Source organism: Oculina patagonica, chromosome 4, assembly GCF_052425735.1.
Source record: "Oculina patagonica isolate OP01 chromosome 4, crgOcupat, whole genome shotgun sequence".
In the NCBI taxonomy this organism is placed as follows: domain Eukaryota; kingdom Metazoa; phylum Cnidaria; class Anthozoa; order Scleractinia; family Oculinidae; genus Oculina; species Oculina patagonica.
The window spans coordinates 52,356,596-52,381,801 of NC_135761.1; the positions used below are offsets into that span (position 1 = coordinate 52,356,596).

The window sequence follows — 25,206 nt, forward strand, 5'->3', positions numbered from 1 at the left end:
AATGCCTCGTTGTCTAGCCTTAGGGGTGTAAATTTCGGATTTTTGGTCTCGCTTAGGGTGTTCCGGGCAAAACGCCAAAATTTTTAGCCATAATGGTCTCGTTTAGGGTTACACACGAAGAAATATACAAATCTAAATTCTAGTCTTAGCCACACCCAGATTGGTCTCTTTTAGGGGTTCTTTTCAAAATTTCCGACGAGCATCCCCGTCCGTTTCATATAGGAGTCCCCCCCCTTGGGTTCTAAACTACCCTTCTGCATACCTAAAGCCTTCAAAAGGTTCTCCGTTGGGTGGAACCTCCTTGTAAAGTCAATTATAGTGACCCCCCTCCCCCCTACTGCACCACACCTTTCATCACAGGGCTATGTCTTCAGCATACATTTTTTTTGAATAAAATCTCAAACATCCTACCCTGGGTACCAGAGGATTTTTCTTGTGCGCGGTGCCGCGCTGACGGCCAAAGGCCGTTGCTACAAGTAGCGAAGCCGATAGAGACATGGCCGACACCGGAAACCGCGCAAGAAAAACCCCTGGCACCCAGGGTACAAACATCTCTAAGCAGGCTATGATTTGGGCTTTTCTCAAAAGTATAGATAAGCCATTGTGTGAACCAAACTGTGTCATAGTCCATGTAGAAATATTTTCAGCATTGCAACTGCACAGTTATTAAACTTTTAAGTTTAAAATAAAGTAAAGAAAATTATTGGGGAGGGGTACACCTAGTGAACTTCATCAAATTGAGTTTTTAGAGCTTAGAGGGAAATATTGAAAATTGGCCAGGCAGGAAAATACAAACTCTGCATGCGTGGGGACTCAAAAACTATATGCAAATGCACGGATAATAAATTCACGTTTCAGTCTGATAGTTTTTGCCCAAAACTTCCTGTTACGGTCACAAATTAACCACTTTTCCGATGATTTCCTTAAATGGAAAATTGTGGACATTTGAGACCCTCCCCCTCGTTCCCGATCGATTGCGGGCACACTCCCACGCACCAATCATGACTTCATGACCACGTGACGTGGAATCATCGTGAGATCGTGCAGCTCCAAGATGGTGGATCGGCTAGGTATGTGAAGGAATTGTACTTTCATTGCTTGATTTACGGGCGGGAATCTGCTGTAAAAGCCACTAACGCGTTCATCTGCTCTTTATATGTATGCTGTGTTTCGGAAAAGGGAGAGATTTGTAGGAGTTAGAAGGTGTTCGCTTGCGTGAAAGGAGCACCGCTCAGTGTTGTGTTTGAAAGTGGGTTGTGTTGTAGCTTGTGCATTTTTATTGGATACATTTAATTGTTATGCTAAGAGGACGGATGGAGTTTTTTCCGTTTCGATTTCAGAAATCGTGTACAGATTAGACCTAGCAGAAATTCAGTAATCATCGAATGATTTGTTTCATTTTAAATTTGAGCTAAGCTTACTTATCAAGATCGCAAACTTTGGCTTTAACTGCGCGATTTAAGCTTCTAAGAATTAAGCTCATGCTAAATTTCCATTAGAAAATGGTCAACTGGTTATCGGTATGCTTGCTTTACGAACATTGCTTTTTTGTTTTGTTTTAGACGAGCGTTTGATCGCCGTTATAAGATTTTTGATGTGCGTATCAAATTGATCAAATATTGTACAGCAAATTATTCATGTGTATGTGTGTTACGCTTGACTGTTCAGTGTAAAATTGCATTTATTTAACGATTTTTACAGCTAACACAGAAGCCAATGAGAGAAGGATAAGAAATGTTGAAGGTTGTTTTGGAGCTTCTGGGCAAGTAAGTTGTGAACACTGATGTTGATGTGTTAATGTGGTTAATTATTAAATTGGCAGGTTAAAATGTTTAAATGTAGAATCTGAGTCCATACAAAAGTTAATAAATATGTGAATTGGTGTGAATGATTTGTGGGGACAAATTTATAGGCTAGGCAAGTTTAAGTCTGCGTTCAGACTTCAGGCCTAGTGACCCATCAGGCTAGAGTTTATCTCGGTCTGTGTAGCATCAACTGACTTTTTTACTCCACCCTGTATGGGATGCTAGTCCACTGCAGGGTTAACCCCAGCATTATCCATCCATGAAGCGTGATAGATTTAGCGTGTAGTTTTACTTTTTAAAACGTTAAATTAACCTTTTTTTCTGGTTACGGCTCACTTTGGACCAATGAATCAAGCATTAAAATCTTGCCCTAAAGCGACTCCTGCTCGATAATTCTTTCCAAACTTGTTAACTTTTCTCCTCCCCATTGCAATAATATTTCGGAGCAGACTTTCATAGAAGTGAGTATGCAAATCATGAAAATCTTGATAGCTCCTGAAGAAAACATCATCATATGGCACCAAAGCGTTGTCAATTTTGCGACCTGACTGTCAACGTTTCATTGCTCAAAAGTGACACATAACCACAAATGTTAGTAATTTCGCCAGGACCCATTTATACAACTGGGTTGAGAGAGGCACTGTGAAAGTAAATACCCTTTTAATTGTAATTGTAAATACCTTTAAACTATTGTTAAGTTATATTTTATATATTTCTATTTATTCAAGTTATAATTGAATTCTGTACATACCATATTTTCTCAAATAAACGCCCCTGGCGTTTATTTCAAACTTGGCGTCATGAACCCGGCGTTTATTTGAAGCCGACGTTTAATCGGGGCCCGGCGTTTATTAACGGACTGCAATTTTCAGCCAATTTTTCAGACTGATTTATTGTTACCGATCTTCGAGACCAAGGGGCAGTTTGTCAAGGCGGGACGATTTTTCTCTTCCTTCAGCCCCAAAAAAGTGTCCCTGGGTATCCAAAGGTGATTATTTCCCAAAGGTGCACTATTACGGATTGGATAGTTTATGTTGCAATCAAGATTTGTGACAAATAGAACATATTTACCTGTTAGCTTGACCTCAAATAAACGTCGGGACTTCGAACAAACGCCCCCGGCGTTTATTTAAAAACTAGCAAATTTGACCCGGCGTTTATACGAGGCCGGCGTTTAATCAGGGTCCGGCGTTTAATCGAGAAAATACGGTATATACATTTTTCCCCTTTTTAAACTATTTTCTTTTGTAATTTTTACCAGCCAGGATTGGCCAATACTTAGACCACAGTCACTGTAGATCTGCCTTCATTTTGTAACTTAAAGGTACAAGTAGTTTTAGCTTTATTCTGAGCCAGAATCCTTGTGTCTTAATCAGAGGTAATTTTTTTACAATATTTAGCCATTACTGGTCCCTGGAAGAGTTTTGGTTGGTGAAGGCGTTTTAACCAAACTGTGCCGCAAGAAGCCCAAGCCACGCCAGTTCTTTTTGTTCAATGACCTTCTTGTGTATGGAAATATAGTCATTAACAAGAAGAAGGTAAGAGAGACCTTATGTAATAGACTGGTAGTTTCCTAAATTACTTGACGTGTGTCTGCAAATAGCCAATTGTTTTGTTGCTGTGTTTAAATTGAATATTGGGATTTATTTTGCAACTGTGAATTGCAAATGTTCTCATCAAACGAAGATATAATAATTATGTTCAAGTACATATTTGACAAAAAATTGTTAATAATAATAAAGATATTTTAGCAGGGAGCCCACGTCACAAAAAGGTGGTTTTCAGTGGGGCCCTACATAAAATAAATAACAAATATGATAAAAATGGTTAAAAAGTGAAAGTTAAAAATAGAAGATGTAAAAAGTTAAATTTTAAAAAATGAATATAAAAAATTAAAAAACTTATCAAATACTTCTAATATGTCTTTTAAAAGTTAAAATGTCAAATGCGCTTTTTGCTTTGTCGGGTAAAATGTTCCATTCGAGAGCAACTTGTTTGTTTCTTTGGTACGCAGATTTTAATGTACATGTAAGTAACTTGTGTTGCTTAGGTTACTGAAAGAATTTTGAATGAATTTTGTGTTAAATTTTCAGTATAACAAGCAGCATCTAATTCCACTGGAAGATATCAAGCTACAATCATTAGATGATGAAGGAAGTGAGTATTATACACACAGCAAAGTCTCCCATTAATAAGCCAGGCTTATGAGGCTAAAACCTTCATGATATTATTTATGACAGCTAGTATTCCTGTTTCTGATGGGTTCTCTACATGCATATTTGAAATGCAATGACATCGGTGTCCAATTGCAATTAATTGTGAGTGGTTCACCGTGATTAGACACCTGTACGGTTTCAATTACTGCACTCACAGTCAGAATGGCTGTTCAAAGGCTTCCACTAAAAAATAGATTATTTTTAATTATAATATAGATAGGAGTCTACACGTGCTCTGATTGGCTAAAAACCTATGTTTTATTAGAGTATAAAACATAGAAAAATCATGTTTTATTGTTTTTCATCAGCTTTCCTCGAGTGCTTCGCGCGTCGTTGACTGTTCGTTGGCTATAACCACTCGTATCCAACAAGGGCGAATGGAATAATTGTTTTATTAAATTCCTTTTTAAGTATAAATCCACTGGACATTTCATTTTGATGTAAACGAAGTGAGGCGGGAAAAATTGTGGCGCGGTGTCCACTGCTTGAGTTGAATGAAACTCGCAAGGAAAGCGAGCGAGAGAGTTTTCTTTCGAAGATTTTCTTCGACAATCTCCTCTTAAATCGTCTATTCATGCTGGAACTTGATTGTGACAACAATTAAGGTTTACGGGAATATCCGAAGCAATTATAGCTTTTCTGGAAATTATACGCCTTGTTCAAGTCGAACGAAGCAAGGGACGGATGTCATCGAGACTACTATATTATGCTGAGACGAAATTGCACTCGGTGCAGTCGGTGAAGTTTATCAAAGTTCAAAAAGACAAGATCAAGATTAAAAGGTAACAAACTTACCTGAAATGCTTAGCCTTATTTTACGTCGAATACTGAATGAAATTGTGTCAGTTTTCTGGTCTTCCCGTAAACTATTTTCTGCTTTTCATCTTTATCAAGCTTCCAGAAATGTAGAAAACATTCGCCTGCGGCTCATGTTTTCTACATTTCCCTCGTGTTCTCAAATGCCAGTCGTGTTTTATGACAGTATAAAACATGGCTTAGGCTTCTTTATTTGTTAATTAATAAATTACTTTTTATAAACCATTTTTAACCATAGGTAAGGTAGACAAAGTCTGCATTAAAATTTTGAGCCTAGTGGCCCATCAGGCTGGAGTTTATCCTGGTCTCTGTAGTAGTATTTTCTAATCCCCCCTGGATGGGATGCTAGTCCATGGAAGGGTTACCCCCAAAATTAAATTTGCTGGTACCCATTTATACAGCTTGGTGGCACTATGAGAGTAACGTGTCTTGCCCAAGAACACAATGCAGTGCCTCAGCCAGGGCTTGAACCCAGACTGCTCGATCTGGAGTCAACTGCACTAACCATTAGGCCACCATGCCTATTACCTTTTTAAACCATTAGCTGTACATTAATATACAGGTTTCTGCAGTGTTTTTACTAATGATCTAAGCTTATTTTTGTGTACTCGTGTTTAAGGTTTAAAAAATGGATGGCAGATCATAAGCGCAAAGAAGTCATTTGCAGTTTATGCAGCCACAAGGACAGAAAAGGCAGAATGGATGGCACACATTAATAAGTGTATACAGGATCTACTGGCAAAAAGTAAGTGTTAAATTTAATTGGCAGTTCACATTTATCAGTGCCTTGAAATGAGTTCCAAACTCCATTCATTGCCTTGACTCCAGATGTGTGCTCAGGTAAATTGTTTGTCAACTTACTCCAGGATCGCACAGCTCTCTGTGTGTAACTACTGTAGCATTTGTGACCCTTCACTCCAGAAGAGGGCTTAAGAGGTTTCTCAGGCTGCGAATTTAAAATTTCATGCCATGTTCACTCTTGTTTGAAAAAAAGAAACCCTCTGGGGGGTAGTAATGGAAGACTGTTAAAGAAAAGCATGCTGGGAAAATATACAAAGAAGTGAATTTATTTCACACTGTGAAATTGACACGAGAGGAACTTTTGTCCACTGATTGTTGTCAAGAGGGTCTGAACTCTGTAGTGCATTTATCAGACAAGTTCTTATCACAGCAGTACGCTGGGGCGGATCTAGGGGGGTTTCGGGGGGTTAGGTTGAACCCCTTAAATTGAAAAAAGTGCTTATTGTTGATCCCGTCTTTGATGAAACACAAATTTAAATTGCAAAAAAGTCAAAATGCAGTATATTTCCACATACGGTGGTTTTGTAAAGGCAATTTTGAATCCGAAGATATAATTTTTGATCGTTTTAGTTAGTTTTGCAATCTTTTATGCTAAGGTGACATTTTGAACTAAAGCACAATAACCTGGCCTCAAAATGTCGGAATTGTATTTCAGAGGGCTTGAATTTAAAAAAATTTTGAGGGGCGGATGCCCTCTGACCCCTCTACATGGGACCGACTTCGGCCAGCCTTACATGTATTTCGAATCCCCTTTTGTGAAATCCTGGATCTGCCCCAGCAATGTTCTTTGTAGAAATAGTTGATGCACCATTATCTTGTTCTGCTTGCAATGAATTAGTAAACTTTCTTCAAAGTAATACTTTGGACCTGACTTTGTTTTAGCTGGAAAGAAAGGTACGACTGAACATGCTGCAGTCTGGGTTCCCGACAGTGAGGCATCAACATGCATGCATTGTCTAAAGAGCAAGTTTACTGCTTTAAACCGAAGGGTAAGTGTAACCTGGAACATACTTTTACTACAGTGTTTTCTTGGTAAATTTGACCCTCCATAGTAAACACCAGTGTCTGACATTTGCAGATGGCACTCTACAGACTAAGAGAATATATTGTGTTGCTATTACCATTATTGAGAGCTAATGGTAAACAGGCTAACCGAAGTGCTATTCAGGCTAACAGGAATGAATAGTAGGCTAACTGGAGTGCATAGTAGGCCAACCAAAGTTTAAGTAGACTTGCAAGTCTGCAGTTGCAAAGTTTTTCAACCCTTTGCAGACACTTTGCAAGCTGTTTTAAAACCATTTTGAAACTCTTTCAAAACCCCTCAACTTGGATGTAGCTGAAACGTTTCAAGAAATTTAAAATTTAGCATGAATGTTTAACTGTTACATACTTGAGAAAGTAGAGGCCTCTTTCCTTGCACTTGATTCTTCTTATACGCAAGAGACGAAAGGAAAGATCTGAGATCAGAACAGTGTAGGGTGTTAAATTGGTTGTTGTTTTTGAATTTATGTTAGTATTAACAAGATCTGATAGAAGTTTTTGGTATCTTTCTTTGCCAAAAATTAGCATGTTAAGAAAGACATCAGCATTCTGATACTAAGGCTACGACTTTATCTGTGACAATGTCAATAACGTTGGTTGCCATATCTTCTACAGCATCACTGTCGCAAGTGTGGAGGTGTCGTGTGCAGTAACTGTTCAACCAAGAAATACCTACTACCTTCCCAGTCATCAAAACCACTGCGAGTGTGCGACAACTGCTATAATGTTTTATCAAGCGGCAAGACTCAGTCAGATCAAGAACCAATGAGACACAGTATGTTGATTTTTATTCAGTTCTAGCCTAGATAAATTGAAGGGCTCGCTGCAAAAAGGGCGGTAGTGATTTTCCCTTGAAATGAACATTATCAAAACTGCTCCAAATTTCGCATGCAGATTTGTTTACGTGCGCTTAACACTGTCCTGTGTTTCATTTCGTTGTTCTTTCCTTCCTTTTCGAAAAATAACATATGCAAAAAAAAAGATTTTGTAACTTACATTGTCCACAGTAATCCAGCACTAGACATTTTTCCACGCCTCGCGTGTGAAAATCTTGCCCCGAGGCACTTTATTACAGTCGTCCGGGATGTAAAAACAGCTTTTCAGAAACCAACTTAACTGACCGCCATGTTTGTCATATTTCGTTTGCTCCCAGGCGGTGGCAGCGAGGGACTGGGACTCGCTATTCTATTGTGACGTCTTAAGTCACATGTTAGTGGCTCAAGAACAGAGAACAAAAATGGCACCTTTCTTGGGGAAATAAACTACTGGTTCGTTCGAGCGAGTGCGTCCGCTTGGCGGTTGAAGGACATCATTAAGTCTGAAAACCCGTAAGTCCCACAGCATTTCTCGAAGAAATGAGAGATGTTCGGCCTTTGTTTTGTACAATAGTGCTCTTTAGCGCTCGAGAGAGAAAGTTGTTTGACAAAGGCCGGCGGAGCCAAGCGGTAATAAAGTCTAAAACACAGATCTCTTGTCGGGAACTATGTCAGCGTGAGTTTTGCAGTGTCCCCTTGGGTGCTGCCGCGACAAAGTTGCCGAGAAGTGACCTGGTTTTAGACTTTAAAAAAATTCTTTAGATGTTTCGCAGGGCACCTTTCCTTGCAAAATTTTTTTCTGTGCCTCATTAAATATTCATCAATCAATCATTCAATCGATTCGTGCAAGCGAAAACCTCAGAAGCTTATCTTGTTTTCGCGGGATTTTGTAGATGTGTGATGATGTGAGGAGTGGAGATAGAAGTGAGAGCAAGCCAGCGGCACTTAACTGAAAGCAAAACTAGTATAAAGTGAAGACACAAGCAAACGTATTCAATCAATCAGTCTATCACAACAGTCAATCTTTATTTAACTTTCACCTCAAATTACAGCTAACGGTAACAGATTAAAATAGTCTTTGCCCGAAACAACAAAAAGCAGCTAACTGCAAGCAGACTTCAGTGAAAGCTAGCCCAAGCAAACTGGTGTGAAAGCTTACTGCACGAAAAGCGCGATCTAAGTAGTAAGGCTGACTCTGATCCTAAACTTAACTTGAAACGCTAACGACGTCGCTAACCCTAACCCTAACCCTAACTTATCCTTGGGGTTAAGCTTTTTCGGTAGGGTTAGGCCCTTAACCCTAAATTTGAAATGAAACCCTAGCGTCGAAAGCTTAACCCTAAAGCTTAACCCTAGGGTTAAGCTTTTTCGCTAGGGTTAAGCTTTTGCGTTAGGGTTAAGCTTTTGCGTTAGGGCTAAGGCTGTAGCCCTAACTTGAATCTCTAACCCCAACCCCAGGCCTTGGGGATAACTTTTGCGTTAGGGCTAGGCCTGTAACCCCAAAACTTTAGCTGGTTCCATTGTTTTGAGGAACAAAAGGTTTCCTTTGTTTATCGTTTGTGAAAGGAAAGACCTAAAGACGCCGCCTGCAAAAACCTTGTCTTTTGCATGTGTTATTTTTCGAAAACGAAGGAAAGACCAGCAAAATGAAATGCAGGACAATGTTTAGCACACGTAAACAAACTCACATGCGAAATTTGGAGTCGTTTTGTCCATGTTCGTTTTCGGCCAAAATCACTACCGCCCTTTTTGCAGCGAGCCCTTCAATTATGAAAACAAATGGATGTACCACCTTACTAAATAAAATGTCAAAATGAAGATTGAAGTAATAAAGCAAACTAGCAAGCAAGCAAGTGAAGGAATATAACTTACATTTGACAAGTTACTGGGCTTCATACTAACTTTTTTAAACTGTCACAATTATATTTTCATGAATATACATTGTGCTTCATGTTACAATAAACACTATCGTTTAGTGGTTAGACTGGAGGCATACTCTTTTGGGAAGTGTTGAATTTTGAGAGTCGAAAATTGCCATGCTAGCTCACAAAAAAATTAACACGGGGAAAAATACATGTACATAGATTCTGTTTACCATTTTTGAGTTATTTTTTCAAAAATAGCTCTTAGTCGGCATGATGTTCCCGTGTAATCATTCAGTCAGTCAGTCAGTGGGTCAGTGAAGTATGTTTGTTTGTCACACCAATCAGATTTCAGGTACTATCAGAACCAATCAAATTGTAGTTTATAAGGGGGAAGCAATCTGACACAGTTGTAGTAAGCGATTTCGTTCGAAGATTTTAGATTTGTAGGAGGCGGAATTGGTGAGTTGTGAATTAACCCTGGATTAAAAACGTTTTTCGTAACGCTCCCCTACTTACAACGCACACGCCGAGAGCAAAAGGCCCAACACTAACTTTTTATTCTTCTTATTCGAGCGTACGTTTGGAGAGGCTAGCTTTCCTGACCGTAGTAAAAATTACATATAACATTTGCACAATGTAGATTTGAAGAATAATGTTGTCGTTACTTTTGCCGTCCGCTTTGCGAAGTTCGTTGGGAAATTAAGTTTGTTACGAAGTTGCCAAATAGGTTGCGAGTTCGCGAATCAAATTGTGAGCTTCGATACAAAGTTCCCAACTTCGGCCCGAATTTATTAAAACCTTCTGTAATTATGTTATCAAAAAGGGCTTTGCTACGCTAAACTGTTGGAAACAAATGTCATAAAAATGAAAAACGTTTATGTTCCGCGAGCGGTAAACATGTCTCGAACAAATTAGTCTTCCCTGTCGCGTCGCGTCGGCTTCGATTAAAATCAATTTTATATATGGGTAAACCATCCAGTTTCATCCGGTTTACAAACGCAGAAGACTTGAAATTGAAGACAGTGAAGATTATGCCTTACAGAAATCGCTAAATATGTGTTTTCATACAGAAAAGTTAAAATTTGACCAAATTTCTACATGCATAAAATTTATTTATCGGCAAATCACTTGTGTGATCGCTGATGCGAAACGTTGTCTTGCACTTCAAGCTACTTGAACCTTCCTTGACCAGTTCTGAAATCATCTAGTTCAGAAATCGCTGACTTTCGAGCAACATGTCTTGTTTCTCCTCTACCAAACTTGAAAAGTTCAGTCGGGCCGAAGTTAGGAACTTTGTATCGAAGTTCGCAATTATATTCGCAAAACTCGCAACGTAATTGACAACTTCATAACAAAGTTTCCAATTTCCCAACAAACTTCGCAAAGCGGGCGGCAAAAGTAAACTATAAAAATCAACTGTAAAACATCTCGTTCAAACATTTAATGAACCGGTACAAGTATTAACTTTGCTGTTAAAAGCAACTACGATCGATAGCAAAAACAGACTAAGAGCGTGCCATTCCGTGACAATTTGATAACTCAATTAGTTCTTGTTTGTTGAATACAATTTACGTTGTGAATGAACGAAAATCTTTGTTGAACAGTACTGACAGGAAACAATTACTCCAGGTGTAGTGCGCTTTAAAGAACTTTCCCGAAGAAAGTGGTTTTTGATTTGATTCGTTTATTACTTCGTTTATTATAGTACTTTTCGTTCAATGTCTATATGGAGACGTGGCTTTTTTCTAGAAAAACAAGGGTATCGTGTTACGTTCGTTTTAAAAAAACAAAGGTGTCATGTTACAAAAGTGAGAAAAACAACAATATCATGTTACAGTGTTTGGCAAAAAGCCAAAAGTATTCCGTAACAAACAAAAGAAAGGAAATGGTTACTAGAAAGCTAGCAACAAAATAACCGCTTTAAACAGAATAAGAACGTGCCGTTTTGTGACATTTTGATAATTGAATTAGTTTTTGTTTTTTCAATTAAATGATGAAAATTTACGTATTGAATGAAACAGTTCTGATGTATCAAAATGCACGTGAAAATTATTTTGTTTGCAAGCAAATTTTGTGCAAAAAGTGACTCCGTGGGCTGCCATACACAAATAGCTCAACTCTTGGCTTAAACCATCCCAACAGGACAATCACCCAGTTTCACCCCAAGCCACCCCATAAATTGAAAAAATAACTCCTGCACGCTTAGCGTGCCTATGTTTGTTAGTTGCAGCCTTAACTGTGTTATTTCTGCCAATATGGTACATAAAATATCTTGCCTTTGGGCCACACTTGCTCCCCACTGGCAGGCAGTGTTAAGTGATTCATTCTTGTGGCCTCACCGCTCGTTTATGGGACCCAAAGGTGAACCCACTCACAGGCTAGTATACTAAGGCTAGGATTGACCATGCACAGCTGTACCTGCATGCACGCCATCTCACCTGATTTAGCACTTTATTTAAACCATGTGATCTTTCTTTCCCTAGCTGTCCCCACTCCGCCGCCAAAGGCAGACAAGGCAGTTGATGACTCGTCCTCAGGGGAGGATAACTCTGATGATGAAGAGCCTTCTGCTGCTGCCTCCGAATATCAAGTGCCTACCACGGTCTGTTAATAAGAACTTCGTTGTAATCTATGGAGGCAGCACGGCCGAGTGGTTAGAGCACTGGACTCCAAATCCTAAGGTCGCAGTTTCGAGTCCCGTTCTGACCACTAGCTGGTGTTGTTCTCGGTAGCCCCTGAGTTCAGCTTTTAGCTACATTTGTAAATAGCCAACTGGCCCGCCTCCTGCCAGTTGGGATTTTTAACCATGTTATGTTTATTTGAAATATTTGTTTCCGTATTTATTCACATTGGCCCTGAAAAGCCCCCTCTCGAGGAGGGGTCAATTAAGCATTTATTATTATTTTTATTTATCTATCTTGTTGTGTGGGAGGCGCAGTGGCCTGGTGTTTAGTGGGCCGGACTCCTAATCAAACGGTCTGGGTTCAAGCCCTGGCTGGAATCATTGTGTTGTGTTCCTTGTCAAGACACTTTACTCTCGATAGTGCCTTTTTTCACCCGGCTGTATAAATGGGTATCGGCAAAATAATGCTGGGGGTACCCTGCAATGGACTAGCATCCTATGCAGTAGGGAGTAGAAATACTCCTACCTTCTTAATGCTACGGAAACTAGCCTGAGGATGAGCTTGGGCAGTATGGGCCTCTTGGCTGGAGGCTTACCTATTTTTGCTGTGGGAGGCATATTGGGGTAATGTGTTGATGTTGCAATTTAGCCCGGGGGAGGGGGTACTCTATATATTTTTGGTTGGGGGTGTGCCGCAGGGACTTCGAAACCCTTACCCTATACTAGACCTTGTTCAGCTGATTTTGCAACACCGAAAATCGCTACCCTATCCCAGACTTCCCGTTTTCAGAACTGTCACTATTTGTGTTTTTAATGGAAAACCATATGTCAACAACGTTGCCGCGATGATTTCATTAACGTTTAAGAAGGACTCTTCCTCTTTTGAGTTTCTATTACTATTCTGGACTTAATTCCTCATACCACTGATCAGTTTTCCAGCAAATGATACCCTATTCTAGACCAAAACTCGCTAATTTCTAACCCCCAGGTTTGATCTCTTGACTGAGTTTTGTTTTAGAGCAAGAAAAGTTTGTTTGCCTTGGCTTCTTGTTATTTTCTTGCAATGAAAAGATTATTGAGAAAGCTTTATAATATACCTAGAGCTCACATTCCAAACAGACATTAATTATATATGTATATTTTTTTCAGCCCACATTTTACCAAGGTGACCAAGCTGCTCCTGTGGGGGAGGGGGTGGTGGATCAACAGAGCCAATGGAAACCAACGCAAATGAAGTATGATGGCAGAGTGATACGTAACTTCAGTTGCTCAAATGGGATTTTTTAAAGAAAAAGGATTTCACTGCAGAATATAAGGGTTTTTACATGCCCTGAACAGTGCATTTACTTATAGATTTATCAAATTATACATCCATTTGTAAAAGCGAAAGAAAAAAACAAATCACGTTGGGTTTTATTGTATTTTATCAACTGTGATTGCCAGCATCAGACAAATAAATACCTTTCTTTTTGATTGGTGGAAATGAAGAACCCATTTCAAGTTACTAGATTGATATCCAATCATATCTTTGTATCACAAGGAAATCAGTCACTCATCTTTTGGCATTATGCCAGAAATGGTTTTCTTATGTTAGCCAATCACTCTGGTCAAGAGGTTTTAGGCAATTATTTCTTGCATTATTTTTGATAAGCCTAAATGATCTGAAAGAAGAAAGCAAAGTGTGAAGAAAATAATTACCGAGCAGCCTTAATTTAGCGAGCATACATAAAGACAAAGATATGTTGCTAGAAAAAAGGAAATTTAGCTTAGTAAGTTTACGAGGAGTGGGTTGTTTATCAGTCATTCGTAACAGAAAAAATGTCTGAATTCATCCATGATATGTAACTATAACATTTTTGCCAGCTGTTTTTACTGTAGCCTGCGAACGCAGACGTATTTTAAACGACAGCCGGAAATACGTCTGCGTTTGCAGGCAATTTTTACTGAAGTGTTGTTGATGCTAACAAGGCAAAGTGCAAACGATGATGTCAGCATGGATTGAATGTAAAATGATAAGATTTTAGGGAATAATAATTTTATTTTAATAGTACCATAGTTAGTACTGGGATATATTTTTGAGAGTAATTTAGATATCAAATAATTGGTACACCGCATTGTTTGTACACTGCCTGTTATCCGAACTTTCATGAGCATTGTTTAAAAAAATTGGCGTGGCCAAACTGTTGCGTAGCAACATCACTAAGTACGATAATATCGTGGGCTCAGTGAATGCTGAAACCCAGGACTTCGGCCGAGGAAGGTATTTGTTGCCTGAATGTATAGCGAATGGTTTGATTGAGTCACCTTATAAATAATAATGTTGCAAAGTATTCAACTATTTTTGAGGATCGTTAAGCCCATTTAGTTCTTTGTAAAAGTAAAGCAATTTAGTAATAATACACTGTAAAGCAATCTAGAAATAATAAATTGTAACGAAGCCAGTTTTGCAAATAAAACTGCACCTCAATCAACTACAAACGAAAACAATTTTGTCCTTGTCTTCTTCTTACATTGGGTTACCTGCTGCACAGACGAAGAGGAAATATAAAGTTCCATGTTTGCTCCCGTTCAATAATCAAGTGGTAAACAAGGCAAATCTGACCAATCAAAATGCGCGCAAATAGTGCAATAACCAATCAGTGCTCACAGTAAAACCTTGCAACCCGCGAAAAGCGCGGGAAAAGTCACTGATGGCTTCGGCAAACGCAAGGCACAGCGAACAGATTACTTTCGCCAGTTATTCGAAAACCGCTCCAAAACCAATTGAAAATTATTCCTGAGAGCGAGGGGGGGCAATTTTTCGGACTTTTTTTTGTTTCGTTTCCTCAGAAACGATACGGTATTATTTTGGCTTCGATGTGAACTATTTACACAGTGAGGGCTACTATCCAATCAGAAGAACGGTCGTAACCACAAAGTAAATACGTTTGACTGAAGGCAATTAATTTCGTAAAAACATGTTCTTCAAATATCGGAAAGATATTCTCAGCATGATAAAAAAATATTGAGAATCGTTGCAAACAGAAATATCTGACGACTGCAATGGTTTTAAGTTTGATTAAAGCGATGTATTGTAAGAAAACTAGAGAAAGCTCTCGTAGCGTTTAATTGTTAAGTAAACATTCTAGCGATTTTCTGAAACGGAAGTAAATTTTCACCAATCAGTGTTTGCAAGCGCAAACAAAAAAGGGATGACTTGTCGTGTTTGCTCGCACGGGGGGCTGCTATCCAATCACAAGAACGGTGGTAACCACAAAGTAAATACGTATGACCGATGGCAATTAATTTCGTAAAAACAGTCATGTTCTTCAAATATCGGAAATATATTCCTCAGCATGACCAAAAAAAATTTAGATTCGTTGCAAACAGAAATATCTAACGACTGCAATGGTTTTAAGTTTGACTAAAGCGATGTGTTGTAAGAAAACTAGAGAAAGCTCTCGTAGCGTTTAATATTATTCTGAAACGGAAGTAAATATTCACCAACCAGTGTTTACAAGCGCAAAGAAAAACGGGATGACTTGGCGTATCTCGTGTTTGCTCGCACGGTAGAGCTTAAGTGCGCTACAAAGAGAAGTGCATATTTGCAGGTGACTTACAAAGTTAATTTCACTTCATGTAACAGAGGAATGTATAAATGTGGGAGATTGCCCTATTCTATTTGTACAGGAAAATTTCACGACATCTTCGACGTCACAAACAGCGCGAATACACGCAAAATTGCGTGGGTTCTCGCGTGGATGTACCCGGACTTGCGTGATCAGTGTCACGTCGGCGTCGCAAAAACATTCGAGTCTGCACGGAAAGTTGATAAGTTCTGCTCAAAGTTTAAATTTTGTATGGACAGTATCGTATAGCAAGGTGTGCAACTGCCGTGTCGAACTAAATTCGTCTCTTTAGTTGATGTAACCACTGAATATGAAGTTCTTCTTTTCATTCTTCACTCGTGCATAAATTCGGCAAATTTAACATACACTAGGACCTTCTCCAAATTAAAGTAAACCCCAAACCCACCTCTCCTTAAGTGTTACATTATTTTCACCCTTCCGCAGTCAGGAAACGAAACACTATTTCTTTTTGAAATAGCTGCTTGTTCAAATTGTTGCTTTGAGATAAGATGGACGTCGTCAAGGGAGGCGTAAATATCACGCCCAATTGCAAAGATTCTTACGAAATTGGATGGGGCGTGGCCCACTTCTTGCCGATCAACAAGGCAACGAAAAGAGGACTGGGGAGTACCCTGCTTTAGAAACTTTGGGTCCTGAGTGAGCACAGGATCCATAAATCGGATGCTGTGGTTGCTGTCTCGTGGCCATTAGTTTAAAGTAAGAGGGATGAAATCGGCTAGATCGTGACTCGGTAAAAAGTAAAACGAAACATTGTCCATTTTTTCGTTTATAGAAAAGTCTTTTTTAAAGAACCAACAGAAGTATTACGTTTTTGAATGGATGTCTAGAACCCACTGTTGCGTTTAAAGATGCTTGTAAAAACAGCAACAACAAAAACAAAACAGTCCGGATTGCACGATACTGTTTGTAATTTTATTTTGTGTTGATTGTCATGTTTCCATATTTATTCCATAAATCAGTGTCATGTTAACATGCCATAATAATACTGGAACATTAGTAATAATTACGGCCACATTTTAAATTAGTATATCCTAGCATCTTGCGATATTGTGTGAAAATCATGAATTGTTAATTCATCAATTTTTTGCGTTCTTTTTTCAGTATTAATTTGAAATTCTGATTGTTGTTCGTGCCCTTTGATGTCTGTGATTAGGAAACAATTTTCTATATTACTAATCTGCGTGAAGAAGTTTCCTTTAATACATTCGTCCTCTTTCCTCTAAGTGATCTAAGTCGGACTCGTAGGCTACTTAAAGTACTATATTGCACACATGCAAAAAAATTGCGTGACATAACATCTTAAAAATGGTCTCGAGTGGTCAGTGTTGCGGATGAAGTTACAATATTGATATTTGGTTCCTATAAACAAGTAGCAAAATATTCTTGGTCGAGTGCGCAAAAATAAACCTACTCAACAAGCCCTTCATTATCATCCGACTTATTCGTATATTTTTGCTCGGTGTTTTCATCCGGCTTTTGAGGAATTTCAGTCATAGCTAAGTCAGCTATTGCTCTGGTTTCTCGTCTCTTGTCCACTATTCTCCAGACGACGAGGAGAATTCGTCCGATGAAAAACGTGCATGAGACGGCCAGAAGAGCTTCCATGATAGACTCGTTCAGGCGACTGACCCGGTTAAAGTTGAGAATCACGCTCGCGACCAGAACCCAGATTAAAACTGGATAAATTGTCAGGGTGTAGAGAAGGTCTTCCTTGAGAATTGTGTTCTCTAAAATAAACCACACCACGATTGAAACACCGAGAATTCCCAGGGCGATCGTAACTGCGAATTCTTGCTTCATGCCTTGGAAGTATGTCACTGTTACAGCCAGACTGCGGAGAGCTGCCACAGTGACCCATGTCGCGTACACGGCTATGCCGTTGTTGACAAGCAGATGGATAACCCAGAAGTCGAATCGAGAAATGAAGTACCGTTGCCTGTAAAGCCCGGCGTAGCTGCAAGCGAGAGAAGCGTACAGAAACACCATGAGAGCGAACACGAAGCCTGTCGTTACTTTGATAATCTCCCAGCTCATGAACTGCGTCCAAGCCATGTTTGACAAGGTGGCCAGAGTGAAACATACAAAGAAGAACGGGCTCAGAACATCGGGCACACGTTTCCGAAAGATGTGGCTCAGGGTGTATAGAATCCAAACTGCTGTCCACGCGTTCACTAGCTTCCAGATGTCGAATGCCCAAGGAGCAGGGTTGAATTCGATGTAGTATTTCCGAGCCATTTGTCCGATAGACTTGTTCCCGAACAGGATGCCACTGCTGTTGTTAGAAGCGTAATTCATGACCAGGAGTAGTGTGTACATGATCATGTTGAGAACGATGCACCCTGCTTTGATGACTCGGTAGTAGTTCACCATTTTGGAGCAGTTTTCTGAATGTGCTTTGATCTGAACGCTGGGTCACCTCAGTTTGGTTCCCTGGTATTTAGTCGATATTTATCTTCCCTAAGTATGCTTTCAATGTCAACCGGTGCATGGGGAGGGTGCCTTTTTCATTTGATCAACGCAAGGCAAACGATGGCTACTATTTTAGATGTAGGCGCAACGTAGGAAAAACACCCATCACAGAAAAACTTAAAACACAGTACTATAGTTTTCTACCTCCCGTTTGTATGGCCATTTGATGACGGTTTTAATCAAAATCCAATGAAACGATCGGCGCTCACCCTTCCCTGCTCATAAAGAGTTTTCGTTTCTGTCCCCACCCGGAAAATACAGACTACACCCCTAGACACAAATAAAGCGACAAATGATATTTGTTCCAACAGATTATTGTTATGGTGCTGTTTTTGTTTTGTTTTGTTTCACAGTATGACGTCAGTCGATATCACTTATTACGCAAGTGAAATGACATAAAGCAAACCGACTGTTGAGTGAGTGGCTTGTTCGTGGCGGTTTGTTTGAAGTTTTAGCGTTTATTTCTGACATGGCATCCACCCTATATTGGAATACTGACTTTCTTCCTTTGAACTCCCGGCGGCCTTTTTATGGACTGACAAACCCACCATTGTATAAACGTGGTTATTTTTCACGTTTTTTTTTAGCAGGGATATGAACATGTGAACACATATAGCTGCATATGTATATGCCTTTTCCTTGTATGGAAGTTGAGATTAATCAGGTCCCGGATCAGGTAGAAACACGTACCTTGAAAGCTCGATCGTGTGAGGGCGAGGGAGAGGTTGGGGGAAAGGATATAGGGTTCGCAAAACATTCTTCTTTAAACATGGATATGCTGTCACTCATATGTGAAAAAAAGGGAAAAATTAAAGGGGCAGTATCACGAGAAGTCTTTTAAAGGGACTGTGTCACGGCTAAGTTAATCTTATGTTATTAAATGTTGCCAAATATTCGCTATGAAACTAAATGTTTGCAAAGAAATTAATTTTATGATTCTAAATGACAAAACCATAGCTTCACTGCAGTCAAATGTGTTTCCCGGCGTTATAATTTAAAGTTACAAGCAAACAAGATTAACTTTGAAAACTGTTCCGCCGGATCACTTTTCAAAAACCCATATCGCAATCCGTTTCAATCTTCGTCACTTTTGGCCATCCGTACCTTCTTTTGCATTTGGAGTGTTTTTTAAATATTCCTTCACTGTTTTAAGATGTTATTTTATATATTTAAACGAATTTGGTGGTCATTTCCTATGCCTAAGTTTGGCTAAAATCCGTGACACGGTCCCTTTAAGTCTTTTAAGAATTATGAGGTTGCACTCAGTAAACTAAGGGCCTCTTCACATGAGCCCGGTTTACGAGCTGTCTCAGTTACCAGGACGGATTTTGGCCTCTGTTCATATGGAAAATTTTAGCCCGGTTGACGGGGATAAAATTCAAGAAACGAAGGCAAAATGGCGACACATAAAGTTGCATCTTTCGCGACTATCGTAGCTTTATTGACCCATGTAACTTTATTAATATTTAGCTAATTCGCATATTTCTGAAGTGGAAATATATACAAGGCAAAATTAAACCATTTGGACCGCCCAATTACGAAAGGGAAGCTATTTTCTCAAAAAAAGGTGCGTCCCGGCGACCGGGATGGAGCGTTCATATGGGAAAATATTCTTCCTGGTTGTCGAGATCTCGGTTGCAGAAACCGAGATATCGGTAACCGGGCTGGCCCACCTTCTCATATGAACACATCCAAAATTTTACAAGAAAATAGGAGTAAGCCGAGATCTCGGTAACTGGGCCAGCCCGGTCAACCGGGATCATATGAAGAGGAACAACAACAGAAAGGCAGACGGCCCAACTTTTTCAAGTTTTAGGCAACTACTGCTCTATCCGTACGAAGCCAAACCATCTTTTAACAATTTTCATGACTAGTACAGTACGTTTTAGCAAGGCCAGGCCACTATTAGTGGATTTCCAATTAAACCAACACCTTTATTGCATTTTCAAGTAGCGCTGAATCATGATGAGACTGTCCCTTTAACCATTCTATTTTTCTTGAAACATGACCTGATCTCCCACAGGTAGCCCAAGCTCGAAATGTGAGCGTCGGCACCGTTGCGTAACCTTCGAAATATAAGGGTTTGTGTGGGGAAAATAACGATATCGTTTCTGTAACCCATGAAAATTGAGCGATTTAAATAAAAAACGGCTTACCTTACTGTAGTCGAGTTTTCCCCTCTCCTTTGTGGTCCTCGGGCCGATTTATGGCCTGATTCTATTAGTTTTAATTGAACCGATCTGCTCTCTCAAAAAAAACACACAGCACACAAGAGTTCAGGTAAGCAATTTTTATTGTAATTCAACGGTTAATTTTTCCTTTTGTTTCGGCTTTATTTCTTTCTCCATACAAATCCTTATAAATACGCAAATCGCTCGAATTACTTAAGGTGGCCCGCGGGATTTATGAGGCTGACATTTCAAGTCAGACGCATAACACAACAGTTTTTAAAGGAAAATAAAGATGTCGCTCGTTCAGGAAATCTACGGAGTGGATTTTCCTGTAGTGTTGTGAGTAAACTTCAACTGTTTGGCAGCGTTTTGGGGTAATACAGAAAAATTCACCGTGGCATTTTCAAAACAATCGCATTTTATTAAAAACGAAGGCTTCCAAAAATCGCCATAACTTCCATCGCGTTTGATTGCCATAAAATTTATCATTTTATACAATTTAAGCATATTTTTCAGATTCTCAAAAATCTAAGCAATCGCTTTACGTTTTCCCGTTTTAAAACGCGCTTAAAAAAGGGAACTGTCGGCCTCATAAATACCCGCGGGCCACCTTAACAATGCAAAGCTCATCATAAGAGCTACTCATATATCATATATATGTGAAACGATCAATGAAGTCATTTGCATAACACAAACTATTTCTCAAACGAAAGAAGATATTTCGAAACGGAAAACGCCGTTCTCCTTTACTTTGAAAAGCCTTCAAAATAGGCAGCAATTATGTTTTACCAAGAGACTTTCTTGGTTTAACTTCATATGCACTTTAATTGTTTACACAAAGAACACTTGCACTGTGCTTGTTCAGCTGATATGTAATTATTTGGTGCTAAACTGTGCTGAACCGTGCCTAAACAGTGTCTGAACGGCTAAATTCACACTTATTTCCCATGTAGTGGGTATACGCAAAATCCCGCAGTTTTAAAGCATAACACAAATTTCGTAGAATGGCTCACTGTTACGCTCGCGTGCACCAGTAGCGTGCACAAGGCCGTAGGGCATCGTATTAACATTTTGTAGAGTAAAGACTTGATGGCTGTGTTACCAGCGGGATTCGACAAAAGCGTTTTATTCAAATGTTTGTTATCGATTGGGTGCGAAGAAAAAGGCAAGGAAGAACAGGCTCTGTTTGTATTATTAAGCAACTTTCAGCTCTAACCTAAAGCTGAACGGTAATAGTTCAACCACATGAATAAAGCTGAAGATTCCACTTATAAAGTTCCAAACGAACTTGTTTTTAGATCTTAGCAAGTTGCTGTTTAAAAAAAAAAATAAAGGCTTAAAGGGACTATGTCACGGATTTTAACAGATTTTTGAATAGCCAAAATCTGTATTTGTGTCGTAGGAAACTTAACAAGAATGGTCCATTTTATTAAAAAATGCTATTAGAGCGCTAAAACCGTTTAAAGGCGCGTTTGGCTGCGGATGGCTCGTTAGGAAATGGATTGCTATTTGAAAACGTTAGCCAACGTTTTCAAGTTGTTTCCGTGCGCCTCACAAAAAAAAATCGATGTTTATAGCCAGTGCGATTTCTATCCCCAAGTAAAGGTTTACCTTCAGTTAAATGTTCAAAGATAACGTTTTTCATGGGTAAAGTTGCCTACCACCTATTTCAGAACAGTTTAAACCAAAAACTGTAAAATCCCCGTGACATAGTCCCTTTAATTGAGCGCCCGATATTTATTTGAGTGGGGGGGGGGGGGGGGGGGCTTAATCTAGAATGCGGAAGCGTGATCCAACTAGGGGGGTTCGAGGGCATGCACCCCCGGGAAAATTTGGTTTTTAATTTCTCTTAGATACCGGAAAATGCATTTGAAATTAAAAATTTACGTTCAGCGCTTAAATTTTTTTGTAAAAGTATTGCTTTATACGTCAGAACGTTGCGATAAAGAGACGTTGCTCCACAAAACGTTCAATATAGCTACTCACTGAACCTTTAAACCTTACATCAAGACGCGAATCTTTCTAACCATGTTAAAGTACCGGCAACTAAGATGTTACCAGAACGAATGGAAACAGAAATGACAATTTCACTTTTATTGTTACAAAATGAATTACAATAAAAATTAAAAAATAAAGATAAGATGTTCTACATGACACGAGCATGGGACAAAGAAAAATTCTGAGTCCCCGACGGTAATCGCGAACCCATGGCCTCCCAGAACCGGTTGGGCGCCGAAATACCGGTTGGGCGCTCTAACCAACTGAGCTACGAGAGACTCGTTGTGAGCTGGGCCATTAAAAAAAATTTACCATCTTTATTATTTACTAAAATGAATCACCTTTAGCATGAACTCGAAAACAAACCGTATCGCCTTGCAAACTTAACCCATTTGTTCGGATCGAAACTGGCCAGTGATGAAACAGCCCTTTTGTAAGGGAAGTCCGCTCGCTATTAAAAAGATCAGTTTTAATAAAGGAGATAATCCTGTAGTAGCCTAACATTTCTCGATTATAATTGAAAACCTTTAAGATTTGATCTTTATGTATTTAAGTTGAAGGCGAGTCTATTTTGGTTATAGTAACTGCTGTTACTTTTCGTCCTTTTCAAACTAAATCAATAATATGGCGCCCAGAAACAAAATATTTTCAGTAATTTTTCGCATGTTTCTTAATTCAATATATATATTTTTCTTGTTACTGTAAAAAAGTGGGGGGGTGGGGGGTGGGGGAGGGGCCTAAAGCCCCCCTAGCCCCTCCCTCTCCGCGGTCCCTGTTAATTGAGCGCCCGATATTTAAGTTGGTCTGTTGATTGACTATCGTTTGAACCAAACAGAAAGCACCTTTTCCCCTTACTTCTGCGGTATTTTTGCTTTTTAAAACCAATTTGACATTTTAAAAACGTTACAGTTGTGACTCATCGAAGAAAAAAATCCAAATGTTTAGCGCCGTTGACAGGCTGTCAATTTTTCAATGAACTTAGCCGTAAAAAATTGGTGGACGTTTTTCAAAATCTTGGAGTTAGCTACCGTACCCCACCCGCACACACTCCTCTATTAATATTAGCAATATGTTTTTATATATATATATATCAGTTTTATCTATTATTTTATTCCTCACGGCACGAAAAGATGACTTCTTTTACTTTTAATTCGCGTCAAATGTAACGACGAAGATGGATGAATGTCTCTGACACAAGTGTCAAAGGTAAGCAAGTTTTTTGATATCGCCTTTGACAAAGATTGAACGCGCGTCAAAGTTAGCAGAGATTTGAAGCGAGGCAAAGGTACTTTTGATACAAGATAAAAGTCATATTTCACTGTGATAAAGGTCAAAAGCGTATTACCTTTGATCAAAATCAAAGACGGGCTTTGTCCCAATGAAAGGTATCTCAAAGGTTTGGCAAAAGCGTCCTTTACCACCTTTACCTCAAAGTCAAAGGCATGGGTCAAAGCCAACTTTTCGTGCCGTCAAAATGAGGAAAATTAGCAGTAAGAAACCACACCAATGCTCTTTTCGATATTTTGCTCAAGGTTGCTTTCAGTCGTGGGAACCAAAGCTTTCTGATTGGTCACGCTGTAATTGCGTTTACTTAAGTCAACAACAGTCTGTCAACACAGGCACTTCGTCTAGTATAAGCATGGTGCATACCCTACGGTTAAAACAGCCATTATCGTGTGGTAAATAATGTGCAAACTTTAAAATGATTTTCTATTACTGAATGCAAACAAAACTGTAGTTGTATATATAAAGCTAAACACTTGACACAAAAGACTTATTTGAGTAGCTGCCGTAGGAAATTATGAGAGGTTCCTATTTGGCTACACCAAGAAAACTTACACTGTACTTGTTTAGCTGATATGTAATTATTTGGTGCTAAACTGTGCTGACCTGTGCCTAAACAGTGCCTAAAGGGCTGAATTCACACTTTTTTTCGTGAAGTGCGTATACGGAAAAACCTGCAGTTTACGAATTTCGTAGAATGGCACACTGTTACGCTCGTGCGCACCAGTAGCGTGCGCAAGGCCATAGGGCATCGTATTATTAGTTTGAGAGTAAAGACTTAATGGTTGTGTTACCAGCTGGATTCCGAAAAATTAATTTCCAGATGTTTGATTGGGTGCGAAGAAAAACGCAAAGTAGAACAGTCTTTACCAGTATTATTTGGCAACTTCCAGCGCGAAAGTTTAAGTACTTAAATTAAACGGAACTTTCCAATGTTAAGCGTAAACGAATTTTTCGTGGTGTTTTTGCCCGTTAAAAAAAGAATATGAGCTTTATTTAGCGCACTATTTTTTTCATTTAAATTCAAACTATAGCTAAGCTTATGGACAAACTCTCGACACTCATCGTTTTAGCCAAACAAAAAAATTACTTTTTTCCAAACATCTACAACAACAAGCTTTATTTATTTCCCCATTGGGTACAGTAACAAAATAATATAATAATATAAAAAAAATAGAAGTAGAGGGGGCCTGGCTACTTGAAATAACTAAAAAGTTAAAAAGGGCAGACAGCCAGATTTACAAATATATTAATACAAGTTTAGGTCGGTATACACACACAAACAACACAAAACACACATCTAGAGTACATATTTTCGCTTCTTGAGTCCCCCAACGAACCCTCTATTTCCTGTCCTCCCCAAGTTTCGCGGAGCCAAAATGCAGAAAAGCATGAGACAACGCCACTGCTCTTTTCAATATTTTGCTCACAAAGTTGCCTTCAGCCGTGCAAAGCGTAATTGCCTTTTCCAATACTGTATAAGCTAAAAACCTGACACAAAAGACTTATTTGTGTAGCTGCCATAGGCAATTATCTTGTAAGAGGTTCCTTTTTGACTACACAAAGAACACATACACTGTACTTGTTTAGCTGGTGCGTAAGTACAAAGTAAGGACAAATATATGTACCTGCTTTTACATGCATTAAAAAATACTTAACTCTGTATTTACACA

At 39.1% G+C, this 25,206-nt stretch overlaps 2 protein-coding genes across 2 annotated transcripts; one reads left to right on the forward strand and one right to left on the reverse strand.

Annotated features, from left to right (window-relative positions):
• Positions 1-1,009: 1,009 nt before the first annotated feature.
• LOC144650635 (pleckstrin homology domain-containing family F member 2-like) lies at positions 1,010-14,469 on the forward strand. Its single transcript, XM_078510361.1, is given in 10 exon segments — positions 1,010-1,070; positions 1,702-1,766; positions 3,206-3,343; positions 3,899-3,962; positions 5,457-5,582; positions 6,521-6,627; positions 7,295-7,454; positions 11,843-11,961; positions 13,132-13,168; positions 13,171-14,469. Coding segments are annotated over 10 exon segments (885 nt in total). The 5' UTR covers positions 1,010-1,054; the 3' UTR covers positions 13,224-14,469.
• Positions 14,470-16,507: 2,038 nt separating this feature from the next.
• LOC144650629 (uncharacterized) lies at positions 16,508-18,037 on the reverse strand. Its single transcript, XM_078510353.1, has one exon. It carries the CDS (start codon positions 17,979-17,981, stop codon positions 17,019-17,021), a length of 963 nt encoding a protein of 320 aa, XP_078366479.1. The 5' UTR covers positions 17,982-18,037; the 3' UTR covers positions 16,508-17,018.
• Positions 18,038-25,206: the final 7,169 nt, after the last annotated feature.

Coding starts and splice junctions, on each gene's coding strand:
- LOC144650629 (XM_078510353.1), bottom strand. CDS start 17,981: ATGGTGAACTACTACCGAGTCATCAAAGCAGGGTGCATCGTTCTCAAC.